Source organism: Leuresthes tenuis, unplaced genomic scaffold (genome assembly GCF_036924035.1).
Source record: "Leuresthes tenuis unplaced genomic scaffold, fLeuTen1.0.hap1 SCAF_16, whole genome shotgun sequence".
NCBI lineage: Eukaryota > Metazoa > Chordata > Actinopteri > Atheriniformes > Atherinopsidae > Leuresthes > Leuresthes tenuis.
Genome location: NW_027325370.1, coordinates 19,166,635 through 19,188,776, shown reverse-complemented (window position 1 = coordinate 19,188,776; position 22,142 = coordinate 19,166,635). Strand labels below are relative to the sequence as shown.

The window sequence follows — 22,142 nt, the reverse complement described above, 5'->3', positions numbered from 1 at the left end:
AACGTACATCCAGAAAAGCTCGTGAGATTTTACATGAAATAACTGCTTTTTCCGTTCACACATTTAATATCTGGGTACCCTTATGGTTGCCGTTTCAGCCTACAAGCCTTACTAATTATCCAATCCCATCTAGTTGAAAGCCATGCATCAAAACTTGAGAACTCATTTTATTTTAATCCTCATGTTATACATGCGAGCAAATATGGTTTTGGTCAGTCAAATCACCTCAAATTAACAAGTACTAATGATACCTGATCCAACTTCTGGTTAAAGGTTTTAATGGGTGGGAGTAGGGCAAATATTCAGATCAATGGGGGCTCACAGCCAGGTAAAAGGGGGGTAAAACCAGCTAGGTTTTCAGTTATATTCTAATTGTTCGGTTATGCCCGAGAGCCTTTATTTACATACGGCTTTAGGCACAGCAGGCCAGTATCTTAACTTGTGATTAAATTTACTAAAAGTGCAAGAGATGCTCTGCTCTGTTAAAGAATGCGAGTTGAAAGCTCTGTCAATAAGCAGGAGAAAACTAAAGCGCTAAATCAGTCATCACTTGTTTCATGTACAACTCACTTCTTACATGTCAAGTGTAGAGACAAAAGAGGAAAAGTTGCAGACTTTGCCATCAGCAATTCAACTTTTTTTATTTATATTAACCATTTATAGTATCCACAGCAGCATTCTTAATTATTCCCACTTTGTATACGCAGTCCATGACAAAGGAGGGAAGGGGTGAGACTGGACAACTCACAGGGAACAGAAACAATTAACTGTAGGATAGTTTAAACAGGGGGTTACGGCCTGTACGAACATGCAGCCATGCACATTTCAGTTTCTACTGAAGCCTTCTGACAATTGCATCCACAGGATCAAATATCTAAACAAGTAGAAAATAGAAAAAAAAACAAAAACAAAAAAAACACCAACTGAATTTTAGAAAGCAACAACAGAAGAAGAAGAAAAAAAAAAAAAGAAAAAGCGTGTGCCCTCTACATTTCTGAGAAGAAGAAATTAAAGTCACCACCCCTCTTTTTTCCTCTGATCAGTCACTGAATTCGCTGCCACAAACAAGTCAAACCAGCCTTAAAAATAATAAGAATAAAGATTTATACACACTTAAACAACCACGCCCCACATCTACCCCCCAAAACAACCACAGCCTCAGCCAGGGACCATCAGGTCTGGTTAAGGTCTTTAGCTGGACTCCAGACCTGAAGGTGCGTTGGTGCGTGGAGGCGCCGCTGAGCCCTGCAGGTGGCTGCAGGTGAAGCCCTCCGGCCGCAGCTTTACTGTGACGGGAGCAACTAACAGGAGTTCCGAGATGATACGAGTGTGTAAGCTTGTGTGTGTGTGTGTCATTATATAATCTGGATGAATAGACCTAGAAAAGCAGCTGGTTAAGCCTTAATGAGTAAGTTTATTAATGTATTTTACTGACGCGTGGGTGTGGCGATCATTAATCGGAGGCCACATCCAGATCTAACATTGCACCTTTGTTTTGGACATCCGATTCAAACGCTGATGATGAATACGGATGTTTCCAGCTCCCAATTATGGCGTCCCCGGATGACCAGCTCTCCTGGCGTTTCGCTCCTCAGCCCTCGTGGCCACTAGTCCACCTCCTCCATGTTGCTGTAGGACGGAGCTGCGCAGTCTGTGGCGTGGGCGAAGAGGTCAGACGGCACCTCAGGGGTCAGCGTGGGTGGTCCTTCGGGATCCAGGTCTGTCCCAAACAGTGACTGGCTAGAGGCCTGTAAAATAAACCAGTGTTGACTGTAAATCAGGCTGGTTTGGTTTATTGGGAGACTTCAACTATCTGGAGGAGAAAAAAAAAAAAAAGTCACAAGAATGAGTGACATACTAGGTAAAGACAATAAACATGATTTTATTTCAACGCTTCATATATTAGAAAGCAGCATTTAGATGGAGGTAATAGATACATTATTGCAAGGAAATTTAAATAGATCATCTTTTAAATACAGTACTTTTAGGAGATCAATAATTCCAAAGACATTACACAGACACCTTCAAATATTACACACGATTATTCTTTGCAATTTACATGATATAGCAGACTACACACACACACACACACACACGGTTTCATCCCTCGGGTCGAGTCAAACTAAAAACCCAGCAGCATTTCAACTTCAAAACAGCACAGATTGTGTCGACTAACATACAGCTTCCCCCTTTAGAGTTTCCCTTCCTGCTGCTGACAGAGTAAAAGACACGCAGCTCCTGCTTCAAGTTCAACGTCACCGCAGCGCACGTCGAGCACACGCAAGAACCAACCGGGAAACCCAGATGGACTTCAGCATTGCATAAATCTGAATCAAGTATACAGAGAATGGCATGCTCTCGGTTACACAAAGCATTTTAAGGCAAACACAGGTCGCTGTATGCTGCTTCGGTACCAGAAAAGCATCGAGATTTCCCTGAGACCCAAATATACACACACACACACACACACACACACACACACACACACACACACACACACACAGTTACACAGCTGCAGCTCAACACAGAAAAGGACTTTGAATCAAAGGAAGTGACACAATTCAAAACACATTCATATGCATTTATATTTACTTTATATGTATATTCATTTAGATCTGTGCATTTTGTATCTTTTAAAAGTCAATTTCAAAAATGATCTTTTTAGCCACAGGAGTAACCATCTTCAGTTAAATATTAAAAGCATACATCTGAGGCTCAAAGCGGTCTATAATCAAAACGTCTTTCTCCTCAAAACAAGGTTACACGATAAAAAAAAAAAAAAATCTAACTTTTAAAAGTGGACAATGATTTCAAATTTCCTGCTTGTAACATGTCAGGAAATGTACGAATTCTACTCATTTTAAAAACAAAGCGTGTCATTATTGACCAGATTTCATCCTGAGAACATTGAGTCCTTCATTTGCATATGGCTTTCAGATGTTAAAAAAAAACAAAAAACGAAAGACACAAAAAATTAAATAAATGAGAAATAATTAAGAATAATCCTAAAAAATTAAGAGCATAAAGCTAATAACATCTATAAAACACAACTGTGGCTGAACAGAAAAGGCACTTCTAAGGGTCCACATTAAAGCCGACCTTTGTTTGAGTGCTTTTCCTGAAATGTATCACCGTTAAACTGTCTCTTCTAACAATTCATCTGTTTATCTCACATTTCTCCTGCCTTAGCGCAGAGAAATAAATGACCTTTTGTCAAAGTGTCATTTCTGAGGTCAAGAATAAACCTTCAGGGGTTAATCAAACAGTTCCAGATGTGCAACACAGGTTTTTAAGGCTGTCATAGTGGGTCAAAACACAAATATTTCTATGTAGAAATGATTGCAAAAAGCTTGGAAACGTGTAGTGAGGGACCATTAGATCCGTACTGTGTGCTGATACTCTACCAGAGCTTAAAGGTTTCATCATGACAGGAATATATTACTTTAACATTCTACGCGGACGTTTCGTCTTATACATGAAGTAGTGCCAAAGACATCTGAAAAGGCTTAGATTTGTAAAGCCAAGTGCTGTAGAACCAACAATCGTTTTACTTTTAACTTCTTTTAAGAGTGTGTGATGATTAAAACCTCTGCTTAGTGGGACACCCTGATCTGACCCGGCAGCCAGCCTCTGCTCAGGTCCACCTGGCTTTGTACAGAGGGTAGACCAAATTAACAAAGAGAGCGAGCACTGCTGTCAGCGTGCCCAGAATAAAGTATCGCACACAGTCGTCGTCGGGATAGTCCGACATCCTCTGCCTGCGGTGCCGTCGCACCGACCCCTCTGATTGGTCTTCCTCGTCCCTGTTCCTCTGCGTCTGTCGCCGCCGCAGCGCAGTGCGGAACAGTCCACGAGGCCCTACGTCCAGCCCCTCCTCTTCCTCCTCCAATTCCCGCCATATTAGAGAGGCCTGCGATTGGCGGAAACCGGTGTCAGCTTCTGGGAAAAGGCGTGGTCTAACAAATACTACGATTACACTTTGACACGTCACACAGATCTTACCTGCCGAGTTTGGGAGATTTGTAAGAAGCCAATGACATGCAGAGACGGCACATCATTGGCTTTAAGGAACATCGCATAAATTCATCCTAAAATGTGTATTTTCTAATTAATGGAACGCGAGTTCGACAAAAAAGATAAAAAATTAGGCCCTTTTTACCCCATATCACAAGAGGTCAAAGTTTATGCGATTAAAAAAAAATAAATAAATAAATACAACTTGGAGCACAAAACAGCACTTCTTTAAATAAAATTTAAGAAAAGGTTTAGAAACAATCCTTTTTTCCTCTCTTATTGTGTCTCTGCTTTGCTTGGTGACTCCCAGCACTGACCAACAAGTGGCTCCAACAGAGGCAGCGATGAACAAGACGGAGCCGGCAACCAGAACAATATTTAACGTCTACAATTTGTGAAGGCTTATGAAGGAAGACGTCTGTTAAAAACATCATGAAATCTAAGTGACAGAATGCTTGATATTTATGAGGATTTCAGAGGGCTTTTTTGTATATCAGAAAGATGGAAACCAAAACAAAATAAAAAAAATAAAATAAAATAAATCAACTCCACATGGATTTACAATAAAATCTAGACTGATTACTGGTTAGTAAATAACAAATACAACTGTTTTTAAGCTATTAATAAATTTCAAATGACTTTATACTAAATAACACCGATTAAACAGACAGATAAAAATCTTCATGTAGAAATAAATACATAACATGGAGAAGGAAGCTCTCTCAGTGACTAATCTCTGCATTATGAACTCACTGAGCTGTACAATGCTAAAGTCTCGGAGCAAGGCCTCGCTGAGATTAATTAATGAGCTTCTCAGAGACATTCAACACACATGCCCGTCTTTTATGGCCAAACAAAAACTGCCCTTCCCCCCCCCCCCCCTCTCAAATCTTTAAACATCACGAAACATGGTTTTGAACAAACCGCCCACATCACAACACCCCGACTATCCGTTAGTCCATAAGTTTTCCCAAATGAACAACACAGTTCTTGTTATTGCTCCTGTGGTTCTACTAAATGCTTCAGACCTCAGTGACCACAGTGCATCATTTAGCACCGCCCTTTTTATAGTTGTCGTTGCTTTTGTTGACCTGTAGAAAGGGAGCCTGATCACCAAAAATTAGATGCACATACGTTGTGAAATCTTCAAAATGAAAGCCCGGTGACCACCTCTGAAAAGAAAACAGCCTCTCATGAACGCTGCTCCTCTGTGTGTTACCGTGGCAGCACCCTCACCTGGCTCGCTGTGGCTCCTGCGGCCGTGGGCGACTCGGCTCCAACAGGTCGGAGGAAGCGTGGCGGCCTCTCCACGGGGGAATTCCGTCGGCGGTAGAATAGGACGTACGCGTAACGTGTCACGACTTGACTCTCCTCCACCATTGTCACGGTGCTGTCATCAAACAGACGCCAGCCTTAGAACGGGGAGGAGATGGAAGAACAGTGAGAATGGGACACTTATCAGAACAAAGTAAAAAACAAAAAGAAGGAATGAGCCTCACAGACATGAGCCTCACCGACATCACTGCGCTGGCTGTTCTTGTCATTTGGCAGGCGAGCGTAAGCTGTATAGTGGCCTCCTATCATTCCTCCATAGTGGTTGATGACTGCGTACAAGTCATAAATGGGAGGCTGTTGCATCTCATCCTTCTGACCAATGCAGAACTTACTAAGATCCAGATTCCTGAAAGAAACGATTCTTTTACAATTTACCCAAAGTACATTTGGTTTGTCCAAAATTCCAAATTTGAAGAAATCGACCAAAAATAAAAATTGACGTGTGCAAAAATGTCGAAGCTGAAATTTTAACTTGCGATTACCTGACGGGAAAGTCAACCATGTCATTGATCTTGTCCCTCCAGATGAAGCTTCTGAAGGAGAAGCGTTTGAGCTGGATGATCAAAACGTTGGGCAGTCGCCACAGCAACAGCTGCTTTGAGGCCTCACGGTGCTGCTGGCACTTTGGACAGTACCTTCAAAAACATTTAGATATATAACAACCAACAACACACACAAACACCATTTATGACAAGACCTGAGGGTGTACCAAGGTCCAACTAGTCAATGGAACACAAAATCAAAGGCAAGCTGACCCACAGCAACCACCACATCAGGCTCCTGACTCATATTCACCAAAAAGTACGATCAAAAAGTCATTTAAAAAGTATGATCGCTTCTAAGTTGCTTTCACACGTGAACTGAAGTCCTTTAACGTTTGATCTACGCTCCAGAGGGGTTTATCCAAAAAAACAAATGGATTGTTTTAAGTTTAGCTTCTTTCTGTCCTAATTTCCTTTAACAGGCTCGTTTTTTGTTTCCTATGTGCACAAACGTCGTTTCAGCGAAACACTGGCACGAGTGTTTATGACTCAATAATTCCGTGTTTGAATGCACACTATAAAATCTTTGTGGTTGCAGTTACATTATTTTTCAGAATTTCATCACAAAACAAAGGTGTGACCCTACCAGGCCTCCTCTGGTGCCAGCACCTCAGGCTTGGTGAAGAGATTCAGGCACTGCTCCAGGGTGAAGTGTCCTGCTCTTGCAGTCTCACTCAGAGAACCAGGGTCCTCCTCGTATTCTAGTTCCTTCGAGCTCACCAGCACATACTCCTTCAGACGCTCATTGTTCTTCCACACCAGCTCCAGGGATGCATCCTCAGGAAGGTCTGCGAGTGCATCCTCTGCAAAGAGGTTGGAAAAATTCTTACTGAAACATCCCAAAGTAGCCTTCAGCATCCCTGTTGTTTACATCAACACCTCACTGACAGTCACAAAGAACATTCAAAGTTAATGTAGGATTATGCAAAATCCTCCAAAAAAAGTAACTAAAGACTGGAACTGAAGATAATTGTGGTCATACCCCTCTCATCCAGCCTTTGCTCCTTGTTGTTAGAATCCAGCAGGGCTATGTAGAACTGACTGGCATGACTTGATGCAGATTCACTTGGTTGCTGATACCCCGTTACTGCAGCTTCGGAAAGAAGAAAGAAAGTAACGACAAGGTGTATAAGCAGATAACAAGAATGGCAGAAGAACCGAAGTGTCTGTCTGCTGTTTATTTTTTACCTTCTGGTCGCACTTGTTTCTCACAGGTAGTCTCCTTTTCAGCATGAGGGTCCAGAGAACAGCTGGAAGTGGAGGAGAGTGACTCGGAGAACCCTGAATCTTTAGTCCGTGTGGTTGAGAGTGAAGTCTGGGAGGAGGAGCGGGGTTCTGATGGCTCTGAGAGGATGGCTGAGGCCTGAGCGCATTCTGCCTGGGATTCAGGCAGCAGGGAGGGGCTCTCTAGCTCCTGATCACCTGTTCCGACAGTACTGCTACCACCTGTGGCCTCATCCCCGGAGCCGAGAACCTCAGGAGAGCCTGCAGGCATTGGTGGGAGGTCCACCCGAGACTGGGACGTTTCAGGAGATGTCCTGCCTGACTGGAAAGGAGGCTGGAACACATTGACAGAAAACCTGCGGGGAAAGACATTGGAGAGATTACGCTAAGAGCTCAACATTTTCAAAGATCTGTAAGGGTTTGTTCCTTTCTTCTTTTAAACAGGCTACAAAAAGGATCCATGCTTGTGCAAATTCTTTCGACTTTATTGGAGTGTGACAGGACTGATGTGGAAAAAGAGAAAACATTCTTGAGCAATGTTTGACAACTGTGACACAGAGTGGCAGAAGGAAGAGGGAGTTTATTTTGCCAAATAAAGTGTGGCGCCCTTTGAGAACGAGCGACAACTAAATAAAAGCTTTGCTGAAAATGATGAGAAGTGTGGAATGTTTTTCAGACAGAAAGCCACCAAACATGGTGCTCTGAAAGTGTAAACGGCTTCTCACAGCAACCGTTTGACCCACTTGAGCCAAAAGCATCCAGGAAAACTGACAGTTTAAAAGGACTTTCTACATGTTTCTGTGACTTTGAATGTATTGAACTCAAAGTCTAACATGGAAAGCATTTAGATTTGTTACAGCAAATACCGCACTATTACATTTACCTGGAGTAACCCTCGAGGAGCTGGGCGAGGCGGGTGTAGGAAAGCCGAGATTCAGGCACGCTAACCAGGAAGGGCAGACCCACGTTCTCCGAGTTGGGTCGACACAGGCCTTTGTGACTGGGCCAGTGGGTCCTTTGACACACTCTGGGAGGGAGGAGATGAATGACTCACTGTATGCAGGATGATTTGTTTTCCACCAAAAACATTTTCAAAGGACACTTACTGATTGCAGTAACCCACTCGATAGCAGCGAGTGCACCGCTTCAGCTTGTCTTCCTCAGACACTGGTGGCTTTAGGCAGGCAGCACACTTTGAGATCGGGATACTGGGCACCTGGAGTTTCTGGAAAGCAAACGGAGGGTGCTTTTAATACCTGTTAAAGCTGCCAAAACAAAGCATACTGTAGAAAAGTACAACAAAGTTAGTTCTTTTCCTTTTTTTTTTTTACCTGTTGCACTCTGAGTAATACCACTCTCTCTTTGGCCAGTTCTTTGGAAAGCACCTCAAAGCAGAACAACATGTCTGAGGGGGACACTGTGTCCAGGGAATGGGGCGGCAGAAATATGCGCTGAAAGTGGTTCTTCCCCACCTGTGAGGTGGAAAAAAAATTAAAGAAATTGTTGTTTTGTGAGTATTTACTGACAACATAACAACTGCTGTGTATTGCTCTGAATTTCACAGGGTGATTTTAAGTTTTCTGTCCCGGTATAGAATCTTGATTGATTTAAATATCACACCTCTGCCAGTCTGAGGTTCTCAGGTTTGACCCTCACACTCCTGGAGATGGAGTCGAGGACCTCAGCTGTGCTGGAGTTCTCTTTGCTCACACTCACCAAAAACTAGGAAACACATAAATCAAAACTTAGGTTAAAGAGGGGATAACATGGAGGATAGATCTACATTTTCTCAATTAAACACATTATTTGACTATATCAGTATGGCTATAGTTTGTTTCGGCAGAAAGTAGACGCCACCGATATCATCTTACCTTGATGGGTTTTTTATGAGGCTCCTTAGCAAAGTAGAAAACAGAGAGCACCTTTTGTTTCTGAGGTAACGGGACGGGCAGATAGAGGAAGGGATCAAAGGTGATGGACACCTGAAAAAGAACACAACGAGCTGAAGACAATGCCAAAGAATGCTCTTCATGACTACAACATCACATTTTTTGTAGAATTGTATGTTACCTTAGAGCATGTGGGGCACACAAGCTTGGATTTAAACTGGCCTTGGAAGAGGTCCACAATAAAGGAGTCATTTCTCATCTTGTGCCTCTGCCACGCCTCCTCTGCCACCACCTGCACCAACAGATAAAACACACCGACAAGCCCAGACTTGATTAAGTTCTAGTGGGTAAGGAGTCATCACCCCCCAAGTAGTTTAGTAAACTACAGTATGAAAAAAAATCATCATTTCCATATCAGGCCGCTCCTGAACATCTCACCAACCTCATCGAGCCGTCCATCAGAGTCCACCGTCTCTGTGTATGGTTTATTCTGGATGCGGTTCAAGTCCTCGTGGAGTCCGTCCAATAAGAACGCCATGAACTCCTGTGCGTCATGCTGGGCGTAACCCGTAAACTGACTGGCTTTGCTGGCCACAATTGCCTGCGTGGTTACAAGCAAAAGCAGAAAATGATACACTGATATAAAATGTAATGAGTCTTAGAAAGACTGCGATGGAGAAGGAAAAACATTTAGATGATACCTAAAAAGAAGAAGAAGAAAAAAAATACTGCTTGTATACCTTCAGCTTTGATGGTTGGAAGGCATGATGTGTCCCTTTCCAAAGGGCCCTGAGCAGCACAGCAAAGCCAATAGCTAGCCTGCCTCCCGTTCCCAGCGGATTACTGCAGTTGATTTCAGCCTCAAACGCTCGGTCTGAGGATGAAGCAAACACAGGCATCAGGAAATGTAACCAAACACCATCCTTTGATTTAACTGGGAGCTTTGACACAGATGGACAAACAGATATGTAAAAAAAAAAAATCAATGTAACCTGCAAAATCTTGGAGTTACCTTATATGGATGAGCACTGAAACAAGACCAGCATCCTCAAAAACTAGTAAATACTTAAACATTGGGCTGTGTTAATAAATACAAACATTTATATGATAAAGCCCTTTGTACTTCTATGTGATGACAGGTTTTTAATCAACTTATGTTACATTGCCAGCTTCACCTCCAAGAACACAGTGAACTACATTTAGCTGCAATTATTTCAGGGTTTTAAAATCTTTTAGTGTTGAAACCACATTACATCTGGATTATGCAGATAAAGCCTGTTAAACTTACTGAGTCCTCATTCAACCTGCCCCTGTGGACCCAATTTATGCTTGAACCCAGGCATAAACAAAAACGCAACATGTTGCGTTTCGTAGCAGTAAAGCAGATTATCATTTTTGGCACGAGTGTGAAAGATTAATTGAGCCTTCTGTCCCTCTGGGTCTTGAAATAATACACCTTTTTTTTTTCTGTGTTCAAGGGGATAAACAAAGTAGTTAAATTCCCAAGTTACCATGAAAGTAATCCCTGAGTTCTCTGGTGTTGGACAGGGACTGAATGACACTGTTCATAAAGCAGGTGTTGCCGAGGTTGACCAACCCTGTAAAACCAGGCAGGCACACCTTCTTCTCTTCCTCTTCCTCATGGCGCTCATTGCTGGCAGGAGGTGCATGTGTCATAGGCTGCACCATGCAGGTAGGCTTAGGCTGAGGCAAGAAACACAGGCACACAAACCAGTTTACTTTTTCACATCAGTCTTTCTTGTTTACACTCAACTCATTTCATCCTGCGGCTATCCACACGTCACACCTCTGTATTGTTAATATGACCTCTGCTCTCATCTTTCAGAAATTCAGACGGGTAACATGTGGCCAAAGTGACTAGTTCCTTAAGTTTGTGTGGGTACTTCCACACTCACCGTGGTAACGGTAGGCTCCGGCTTGGTGATGGCAACGTGCTCAGAGACAGTTCGAGGAGCAACAGTATCCAGACCGCCATCCTCCACTCCTCTGGGTGAGGCCTTGGGGGCTTTGGGCGTGTCCTCACCCACCCGTGGAGGCTCCTCCTTACTTGGGAGGCTGTGCTGGCTGCTGCCTGGCTGGCTCTTCTCCATGCAGGCAGGGCTGGAGGGCACAGCAACTTTAGCACCACCCACTGCACCTTAAACAGGACAACGGAGCTTGTGGTTAGAAGCTGAAGGTCTGCAGTGACACACAGGACAGGCCTGAACAATCAGTTAGAGTTACAGACACCTTCTTCAGAAGGATTTCCTTAAAAGCATTGATCCCTGACATCAAATATTATCCAGCTTCAGTGTGTTAACTATGATCATTATTCTCTGTTACACACCACTGTAAATGGAATGAGTTCTTCATTGTTGACAAGACATTTTGACTCAATCAAATTGCATTATTTTAAAGAATCATTTTAAAAGACAATGCGATAAATATTCTCACACCAAGCCTCAGGACATTACAAAACCTTAAGGTTACACAGACTATCACCGTTATCCAATTACAGGCATAAGAAATGTATTCATTTATGCATTTATTAGTGTTGTTACTGATTAATCAATAATTTCACACAATAACAAACATGCTGCAGTGCAGGAATATAACTCATAACAAAGATCTAAGCTGTGATCTTTGCTTCAGTCTTCTGCACATTTTCACCTCTCTCGATGAATCCCTTAAATAATGAATCCATGATTTATCCGAGCACGCGAGCTTAGGTTTGTAACTGACAAGGTGTGTAAGACAAAGCCACAGGAATACATGTTAGAAAATCTAAATTCCTCCGAGTAGAAGCCTGGCAGCAGACCTTGTGTGGCTGGGGCCTCCAGACCCCCCCAGCGCTGGCTGCGCCTCTTCTTCAGGGTGATGTCCAGGCGGGATGGGGTGAAGGAGTAGCTGCACTGCTCAGGCTGGATCAGGTTCCTGAAACACAGGAGGCACAAATGCAGTCAGGTCAGCTCCAAGGACAAAGTGTTGTGCAGTGAGGGGAACTGCACTGCTCAGCGCTGAAATATTCCCACCACCGTTTAAGAACATTTGTGACATTAAGGATGTCACATACACGGAGGTAGAGCCATCATTAGCTCTTCCATTTTCTGCCAGAAAATGATCATATTAGCGGAGGGTAAAGAGGGAATGCAGTTCCAGTTAACCTTTTAGCCTCTCAAATGACAGGTACTACTTTATCCAGTTAATGTGCTTGACAGCTTCTTCATGACTCATTAGTTCCAAATAATGGCTCCATGTAGTTTGACACCAACATGAATCGCTGCCTGGAGCAAATGTCAACTCTGCTCCCTCCAACTGCTCATTTAAAGATTATGCTTGTTGTAGTTACCTGAGTTTGACTTGCCACTTGAAAACTGTGTTTGGTCCACAGTCTGAATGAAGCCGAAGAAAGTTTGTGTCGCTGTAGGTAAATAAGATGGGATCGTCAATCGCTTGTCATTTTTGGAAGATGTAAAAGCAACATTTCATTAACGAGCCACCACCTTGTCTGGAAGATGAGTGTGAAGTCCTGCTCTCTGAAGATGACCCTGGCCGTGTCCCTGCAGATTCCCTTCATATAAACATTCACCACCATCAGATCTGTGCCCTTCTCATACGAGTCGTTCTTCACGGTCTGCAGGTTGACCATCGGCTCTGGGGCTGCAAGGAGATCAACAAGACATCAACAAATCCAGTCAGATAGTGAATAAATCATTGCTACGGAGCTGCTTTCACACCAACCAGTCTGAGTTAAGTGCACACAGTATTTTGTGTACATAGTTTCTGCGTCAGCCTGGGGCCACAAACAGAACAGGGAGGGAAAAAAAGGATCTGAAATGTGCTCATCTGGTACTAGGATGACAAGACTTGGCAGACCATTTGATGTCAATGACAAAAATTTTAGTAAAAACATGCAAATCATCCCCAAAAACCTCTAAACTAACCATCCTGTTGCTTCACTTCCAGGGGTGGCTCTTCCTTCGACTGGTCCTGCTTCTCTTCTCCGTCACAGCTATTCTGCTTCAGAGTTTGACCCGGCGCTTGGCTTTGTCTGGCAGCCACGCCAGCAGCCGGTACCGACAGCGTCTCTGTTGACCCAAGCTGGTGGTGGGTTAGAGTATCCTGCCCCGATTCGTGCTCAGCAGGTTTTCTCTCCGCCTCAGGGTCTGTGCTCTCCCTCGGCCTTTGGGGAGAAGTTGAGTCCACCTCGTTGTTGAAGCAGTGACTGGTGCTGACAGGAGCTACCGGCTGGTCATCGCTGAGATGTGACGCTGCTCCAGACGTGTCTGATGAATGGTTTCTCGTCTCTACCAACTGAGTAAGAAAGGAGTAAAAATATGTATACTGAAAAGATGGATTGGAGCTATGGATTTTTCACGACTCCCCTGCTCCCTGATATCATAATGAAAATAGGTAACTTTACTCTAGTTCAAACCAAGACTATGTACAGATACGACTAAACACTTCAGTGAGATCCAAAGCATCTGCAATTCTGACTTTTGTGACACTAAAAGCTGTGAAGACAGTTCAATATACAACAGACAGAGCACAGTTGTCTCTTTCCCAGCTGGTTCATTTTTAGCTGTCGATCTGCTGTCTGAACAAACCACAGAATTACACACAATCCCTGCCAGCTGGGTGGTGTTATTGGCCGATTTCTTATTAAAACACAACAATCTGATGCAACATACAACATGTCTGCTTTTAGCTTTCTGGCCTGAAGCGATTTAAGATTTTGAAAACACAATCATCCTCAAAAGTACTGCGAAATATGAGCAAAGTCAAGAGTTTATAATAAGAATATCTTTAATGATTGCATTTAATGTTTCTAGTTTCTCGAAGGGCGGAGAAATAAAACGTTTCAGTTCTGAGTTTCCCAGTGAACCCACTGGTTTTAGAAGGTTTTTATAAAGAAATCTTTGGGCCATAATATGTTTATTTATAGTTCTGAGAAAATAAGGAAAAGAAAATCCATTCAATAGTGAGTTTTGACCATAAATAAACTCCGTGCATCTAGTAACATTCTACCTGGTTTTAAACGAGACATGTTCCCACTTACTGTTGTCACAGTCTGACAAAAAGACAAAGTGCGATAAAAACAAGCAGCTCAAGGCTTTTGTCTATTCTGACACTCACACACATTGTATCATATTAAAGAATTAGCTCTCGCGATGTAAAATGCAGGTGTTCGACACATTGAAAATAATATTCTAGTGAAATCTAAGTAAATTATCTGTGAAATTTCCCGTTTTGTCGACAATTAATAAAGCTTGTTAGAGAAACCTGACTGTAAGCCAGTTATTTTAATTCATTTGAACAGGCTGAATGGTTAACCACTACTTTATAGCAGAGTAATATCAAACATCTGGAGCTTAAACAACTGATTATTTGCACCCAATTTGAAATCCAACTAACAAGAACTGAGCCCACCAGTGTTACCAACGTTAGCTGACGGTTTTCACAGTCATTTAAAGGCTGCGTACTATGCCAGCACTGCATTTTGCCAAATTGTTATTGCTGCAGAGTCTGCAGTATGTGAAAAGTACCCAGATGCTGCACTGATGTGGAAAAGAAATTCTCTAGTATGCATCTGACCAGACTAAGTAGGACACTATATCCCACAATGCATTGCGCTGCAGCAGTCTTAAAACAGAAAAATGGCGGTCCAAATTGCTTATTTGCGTTTCCTGCTCCAATTTTGTCCAGGTGGGAGATTACTGCACAGCAGGTCATGCCAGAAAAGAAGAACATATCTTTTTTTTTTTTTTTTTTTTTTAAATGTAATCATTTACTACAGTCAGGATCATTATTAATATTGTTGTTGTATTCCAGCGAGTGTAGTATGTCATGAGCGGTTTGGAAAACAGCCAAAGTTTCTGCCAGGATGCATTTTGTGCAGCTGAACAGACGAGAGTTCAGCGACGCTACTGCAACAATATTAAAGTGACCGGTGTGTGGTGCTCATTTCAGATAAGGAAAAAGGATAAGGGCAGGATTATTTTACGGGGGTTCCAGATGGGACGTAGGAGCCGTCAGAATTGTGTAAGATTAATAGCCGACAACTGACACTCCGTGCAATCCTCTGTAGTTTATGTTTCCACTGGCATCAGGCTGCCAGGACACTGATGTACGACAGACCGAAGGTGACGGAGTGCAGAGATACAGGCCAACACAAACAAGAACTGAGCACTACAACAACTGGTTCTCCTCACGCCACAAATTCATTTCTCTCTGATGGACACAACTTCTTCAAATCCAGGTCTTTTTGATAGTAAGGCTGTGGCCCGTTGTGTACATTTACAAACTTTTCTGCATCGAAATAGAGAGGTTAAACTTTCAGCTTTTAGTGTAAATTATTGACTTAATCTTTATGTTTTTTTAATAAAGAATTAAACTAACGTCTTATAATGACGACAGGCCTGAAAGGTAAAAGCAGTTCTGATGCCGTTTCGGGTCTGAAAGGGAGGTTCACGTATATGTTGCATCCAGTTTTCATGGGTTAGCGCTCACTGGCAAAAGCTTTAAGCTTTCTTAAAAAGTAGAAATGGTTAAAGCAGTACATTGGGACATATGAAAACCCCACTGTGTTTAACCTAAGTCTTCTGGTTGTTGATTTTGCTCTGCAACGGCGCACTCTAACATAGACACATTCAGATGCTTTACTGTACATTTCTGAAACAAAAAAAATAAGGAAATGATTCTACTTTAAAACCACAAAGCTGAAGCGTTCAAATAAGCAACCACACAGTCTACTAATCTCACCTGAGCTGTGCTGGCAGCAGCCACTTCCAGTCCCACTTCCTGGCCGCTGTCCTGTCCTTCTGCTCTGTTGTCTGCATCCCTGCGTTGTGTCTGAGGGCTCCGACTCGCGGGCTGGTGTGCGTGCAGCGCTTTACCATTTGCTGCTGTAGACTTAACAGAGGGCAGGTCCCCCTCAGCCTCTTTTGTCGTTTTGGGCAGCCGTGCAGTTGTGCGCTTGGCACTGGGTTCCTGAGGCTGCTGCTCACCTTTGGTGACAGTAACAGGTTTGCTGGTGGCGTTTGAGCCATCTCCAGCTCCACTTTTCTCCCCTACAGAGTCCGTAGTGGCCTTATCGCAGGGTTTATTTTTCAAGCAGCGCTTGATACCCCGCTCTGCTTTGCCACTGCTGCGTCTCGACTCGCTGTGTGTCGGAGAAGAGGGAGGCTTGGGATGACATTGTGGCTGCGGTGTTGACAGTTTGGGTTTCTCTGACGACTCCAAGGTAACAGCTTTTGTGTCATATTTGGTCTCTCTGGGTGCTGCCTCCTTCTCCTTCTTGTTTGACTGAAGCAGAGTTTAAAAAAATAGGAATAAACAGTCATTTAGTCAAGTGGTTTTCAAACTTTTTCTGACATGCCTACTCTTCGGAGGTCGAACAGTTTGTGACATGACCGCACAACGCCCAAAATCCTTAGCAATTATTCAGTCAATTATCCGAGGAAAATCTGAACACAGACGTATTGGAACAAAGAGAGAAAACAGACTCACCTTAAGGGAAGGCCAAATGTGAAAGGGGATCTTCTTATGCATGATGAGGTGCAGGAAACCACCCTTTTCCTTGTATTGGACTTTGCTACACGAGGCTTCAATTTCCTCCTGCAACTGGCAGTTCCACTGCCGCCCATCTGAAAAATGAACAAACTTTTGAGTCTGAAAAGCTCTGCCTGTTGTCTTGTGGGTTTATGTGAGATTATTCTACCCGTTACATTGATTTATTTATCCACGGTTTTAATTCATGTTCAAGTTTCACTACCACTTACCTGGGAGGGACACATTGCAGTGTGTGTCTGTGAACGTGGTGCTGATATCCTCTATCCTCTGCACACCCTCCCCACAGCGCAGTCTGACAGTCACCTCATTAACATTCTGCTTCCAGTCCACAAACACATCTGAGAAAAGAAAACGGCAGAAGTAGCACCAATGTTAAAGCAGAAGAGGAAGTTAAAAATCATTCTCTTCTTTAGGCCATCATGATGCTTCGTCAGAAACCTGAGTAATGGTGATGCTGATATTTTCAAGATCAAATAAGGGAGAAACCACCTGGCAAAAATGGACACAGGATGAATGAATAAAAAAAAAAAGAAGAAGAAAATCTAAAGATCACAACGAGACTTTACCAAATGGACTCAAAAGCAGTCATCAGCAGAACATACTGTCTCTTTGCTTCTGCCCTTTAACAGTGTAGTCACACGGACAGACTAAAATACACCTGCTTAAAAATTCAGATGGACCATACCACTGCACTTACATGCTCAAGTGGGTCAGCCCAGAGCACTCCCGGGCCCACTGGGGCAGACAGAGAGCAGCAATTGAAGGCAGGACATCTAAAATTGTCTGAACCACATAAAACTGCGCTCAAAGTAAACAACTGCATGAAAACCAATTATCAACTTATTTTTGGAGAACATACAAGAGTCCAAACATTTCCAAAAATAATCAAAACACCTACCATTTTTCATAGTGACCTCAGACGTGTGGCAGCGATTACGAATGAGATTTGCATTTAAAGCCGCGCAACAAGTACTGCATTCTCTGACAAGAAAGAGGGCATGTATGGATCCTCCAGTCTTCAACAACAACTGGAGGGCTTCAACTTTCCCCACACTTACTCCTTTCTATCTCCCCCTCTGACTTAACCACCCTTGAAAGGTCAGAAGCAACACTCAATCCCTCCCAGATGGTGACTGTCGTGCTCCCAGTGGAGCCACACCACAGAGGCTAAAACAACAGGACTTCCCACATAATGTTAATACTCGAGCAGACCGACCATGCACAATAATAGATTTATAAAATCTACAACTGCAGAGCATGCAACGCTTGGTTTTAGCACCCTGCCCCCACCTCACACCCGTGTTACACATGCTCCTGCCCTCTTTAAGCACACACACCAGATTAAACATGGTTTCCAACTAGATTTAGTAACTTTGATTTCTTTCTTTCAGCAAATTAAAAATACCACCTTTTGGTCAAATTTAAATGACTTTCTAAAAAAAAAAAAAAAAAAAAAAGAAAAAGACGGTCCCTTTGCGGTCACCTCCGCTTCACGCAGAGTGGAAGACCTCCTGTGTGTGCATTACCGTAACGGTCCCAATATGGGATCATGTCAAATTTAGCGCCAGTGAATATAGAGTAAGTGCTAGATGTGGTGACGGCAAACTACTCGGCTGCAGTCTGTTCGGTAATAAGGAGCAGAACAGAAGTGTGAATCTGAGAGATAAAAAACAATGAAAAAAGTACGGTGCATTTTGCCATATTTTAGCCTCTTTGTTTTTTCTGTCACCCTGCAAAATATTCAGGTTGTCTCGAGTGACACCTGAAAGGGGCGTGGCATTTACTTTAGCCTGCAACTAAAAAAAAAAAAACATGGTGTGATGATGCAGCTGTCACACATCATGGTTAGTTGACATCTGTTTAAAATGAGAGCGCTTAATGTTGAAAAATTCCTGTCACCTGTCGCTTCTACTCTCTCTCCCCCCCAAAAAAATCTCTGGTGGGAAAGACTAAGACACAAATAAAGGAGGAGGAGGAATTGAGTATGTGAATATTGGGGAAATAATATTGGGAAAGTCAGTGCTTTCTAACAGAATGGTGGAAACCACAACACATCATTTATACGCCAGCACACGTCAACGACTCCCCAAGTAGACGGGATGGGCAGCCGGTGAAGCCAGTATCACAAGCTTTTACATTTTGATGTGAAATGATCAACCCATTCAGGCCTGATGTGGCGTGCTCTCTTTTTCAGACGTGGAACGACGTTTGTGTGCCATCATCTTTGAAGTCTGAAACGTTACCCCTATCGAAATATTGCCAGATATGAGGGCAAATTGAGTAACTCAAAAGAAAAGCCAAAGCTTTCTCAGGTAATTTTCAATTCACATCTATAGTTTCTTCTTTTCTGAGGTCTTCAAATGCTGCTCAGCTTTTAGCTTTTTAAATTATGCTTTGGATCTGAATGGGTTAAATGGTAGAAGCCTTACTGTCTTTGTGTTTCCTCTCACATATTCACTGATTCTGCTGTGCTCTTGTTTACTAAACTGATTATCTACATGACTGGACCAGTTGCCAAACATCTTAGATGTGGCTGCATTATAACCATTACCATAAACTATAATCAACACTCTTTCTCCTCAGAGCCCGTTGCATTCAGGGGAGTGCTGCAAACTGTTTTTTGTGGAAACTATTCAAAGTTTGGTCAAAAGGCTGCTGGATTTTTGAAAAAGTAGTCACTAAAGGGGTGTGAAGTGCCTCTAAAGTTAGAGATAAAGTTGCTTGTTACTCCCACATATGATTTAAGTCTTTGTAGAGCTCAACCAATATATTGGTTTTACATTAAGGCTCTAATAACACAAAAGTGTGTGAATGCGTTATTCTTATCATTTATCAGTTTAAGTTAAAAATAAAATGCAAATCAATTAATAATTTAAAAGTTTCAACATTTTATGTGATCTTACCTTTCTTGACCTCTGCAAGAACTCCATCCACTGCTGCAACAGCTGCTGCAGCTGCTCTCTTGGCCTCTCTGCTCTCCTGGTTGGCCCTGTCCTTCTGCTTCTTCTTACTGGTACTGGAGGGCAGGTCTGAGCTGTTCTCCCTGCCATTGCCTCCTCTCTGCTGAGCCCCACCACGACGGCCCACTGACTCACTACCTCCGCTGCTGGCCATCTTCAGGCACTTGGCACTAACAGGCCGCCCGTCGCTGGAATCACTACCGCTGCTGGGGTCTGGTTCTGAGGTGTGCCTCTTCCTGCCTGGCCCAGCTATCTTGGCGATGATACTGGTCTGAACTCTCCCAGAACAGAATCAGCAAAGTCAGCAAGGGATGGGGACCTAAAGCAGATGACAGAGAGATATATAATAATAAAGATGTAAATTTAATGTAAATGTAAAATAAATTCTATGGCAGCAAAGTTTGTCATCTGCAGGCTCTAGTAAAATGCAAAGTTAAACAACTTTGAAATCTGCCATCCCTAGTTTAAAGGCAAATGCACAAAACAAATAGGAAGGTTAACTGCTTTAAGCCAATTAGGAGCAGGTATCAAATAACAATGCTTAAGGGGAACGTGGCCATTATGTCTTAAAAAAATTGCCTAGTTACATTTCCTTAACATGGCACTACCAAACTGCTAGTTAGAACAGTCAATTGTCAAACAATAAACAACAGCTAAATGACCCCTTTTACTAGCTAATTAGTAACTGTTTAATAAGACGTGGGCAGTGTTTATTCCGATCATTAGCTAGCTTAACGCGGCTCCCTCTCCTCTCAGGAGATAGCTTAGCAACTGGTGAGCTAAGCGACTGAAGAGGTTCGTTTGTTTTATTGTACATCTGTTTAATGTTACCACGTGCCCTGGGATATGGAGCATACACATATACCTTGAGGTAACGTTTATCTAACATACTGGAAGAACAGTGCTTTCTCGACCCCATAAATTAAAGTTAATAAATGGCCTTTCACCGATCTGACTCACGCTCAAGTGTTGAACACAATCATTCTCAACGGGGTACACAACCTCTAACGGTTGAATCAAGTATCAAGGTCTTTCCAACCAGCACTAGGCTCTTTGTTTACTACTGTATTGATCCAAATTGAAGTTAATGGCTATGGTTTATCTATATTTTCCACTAAAGCTGATGTCCACAAGCATCTTCAGGCAGAGCGCCGGACAGGTCGTCCAATCAAACGCTCCCACAGTCTCTGAGCAGCTAATGTCATTAGCCACATGCTAACTGCAGCTGAAACGAAACGATTCGACACTGCGCCGTGTTTAAACACAAATAACACAACGTGACATGTCATGGGAACGAACGGCCGTCTGTTTTTAAAATATCAAAACCATCGTGACACAAAGACAGGAGACTTACGGAAGTTTAGTGATGTGATAATCCTGTCTGAATACACAATAGCGGACGACTCCTTGTGCTTCGTCCGGGTGCTACTGTGATCCTTCACGGCCGCGGGCCGCAGTGCTCCAACCCGGACTCAAAACCGCCGTAGTCCACGGAATTTCTAGATTCAATTACATCTAACCAGGACCCATTTCTGTAAAATAACAAGATAGTTTCAGTCCTCAAGCAGAATGCATCAAGTATGCGTCTGTTTAGTCCGCTAATATCATTCGGCCTCTGCGGGGTGAGCCTACTTTGTTGGGAATAAAATATACAGCTGCCCGGCCAGAGCTGAAACGAGTTCGCGTCTAAACTACTTCCTGGATGACGCGTTCACATGATCTGGGACTCTTCCCCCTACTCAAATGTCTCTCCGTGATGTCTTTCAGCCCAGCCTTGGGTGGATTATGCATTTGGTATATATTCTTATTTGAAAAAATAGCAAGTTCTGAAAGTTGCTCGTTTGTTTGTCCAAAATGTTCAGACCACATCCTACAAATGCGACCATCTGTTAAATCCGATCCACTCTCCAGATGATGATAAGACTATTTGGGTCGCATATAAATAAATGTGATTTTATTTAAGTAATTACACACTAACAAACACATAAAACATGTGACAGGGTAGCACTGGAGCAAAGGAACCCAGGTTGATTATTGAGTGGTGTCCAGAATGAGCTGCGGGAAATAAGCATAGGCATCCCAAAATCCCTCTGAGTAAACATTCAGTAGTGCTCATATGTCAACTCTTCGTGTGAACCAGTATTCTCGCAGGGATGGGCAGGTAGATCCATTACATTCATTGGGACCTCGGCGAATACTAGTTTAAGAAAAAGGCGTTGTCCTTGGGTAAAACGGTGCAGAACTGTCGAGTTTCTATTTGATGCATTTAAAGGAATAACTCTAAACTTAAAATATCTCAAAATATGTATATGAATACATCACTTTTGCTTGGTTAACTAAAAACCATCCAACAAGAGCGGCGTATATTAGATTAGACATGTTCTACACGTTTACATTCCCTTCTGCACTGGTGTTCCCAGTCATTCAGCTGTAGTTCCCAGTGCTCTGTCATTACTGGAAACAATGTTTTTTGTAACAGACAGTCCTCCGGACTCTTAAAGGGTGTCAAAGCACATCATGGGTTCAAGACAGCACTCAAGCACCCTTTTTTTTATATATATATCATAGTGCCCTTGTGGCTTTTGTTCTCTCCTATTGTCTCCTAT

The 22,142-nt window shown here is 42.8% G+C and overlaps 1 protein-coding gene across 4 annotated transcripts; it reads right to left on the bottom strand.

Moving 5' to 3' along the window:
• Positions 1-615: 615 nt before the first annotated feature.
• Positions 616-21,225, bottom strand: usp19 (ubiquitin specific peptidase 19). 4 transcript variants are annotated; one of them, XM_072366630.1, is made up of 26 exons: positions 20,891-21,225; positions 19,480-19,855; positions 16,786-16,914; positions 16,514-16,650; positions 15,767-16,309; positions 12,949-13,318; positions 12,508-12,664; positions 12,354-12,425; positions 11,823-11,938; positions 10,921-11,162; positions 10,516-10,708; positions 9,745-9,878; positions 9,447-9,605; positions 9,186-9,296; positions 8,987-9,097; positions 8,736-8,837; positions 8,447-8,587; positions 8,222-8,340; positions 7,999-8,142; positions 7,080-7,471; positions 6,874-6,984; positions 6,478-6,694; positions 5,832-5,984; positions 5,529-5,695; positions 5,251-5,426; positions 616-1,748 (listed from the first exon to the last, which is right to left on the bottom strand). In XM_072366630.1, the coding sequence occupies exons 2-26, from the start codon at positions 19,688-19,690 to the stop codon at positions 1,608-1,610; spliced, it is 4,548 nt and encodes a 1,515-aa protein (XP_072222731.1). In that variant the 5' UTR covers positions 19,691-19,855; positions 20,891-21,225; the 3' UTR covers positions 616-1,607. The 4 variants fall into 4 exon arrangements, with proteins under 4 accessions (XP_072222731.1, XP_072222732.1, XP_072222730.1 ...); XM_072366631.1 differs by having other exon boundaries at positions 10,921-11,156; XM_072366629.1 differs by lacking the exon at positions 616-1,748 and adding an exon at positions 3,042-3,910 and having other exon boundaries at positions 10,921-11,156.
• Between the last annotated feature and the right edge of the window lie 917 nt (positions 21,226-22,142).

Bases quoted from the DNA above. Each gene is read 5' to 3' on its own strand.
- usp19 (XM_072366628.1), bottom strand. From the start codon at position 19,690: ATGGCCAGCAGCGGAGGTAGTGAGTCAGTGGGCCGTCGTGGTGGGGCT. The intron at 6,695-6,873 runs GTATGACCACAA...ACCTCTTTGCAG, and splicing joins GCAAAGGCTGGATGAGAGGG to AGGATGCACTCGCAGACCTT. The intron at 5,985-6,477 runs GTAGGGTCACAC...ATGTTTTTGAAG, and splicing joins CTGGCACCAGAGGAGGCCTG to GTACTGTCCAAAGTGCCAGC.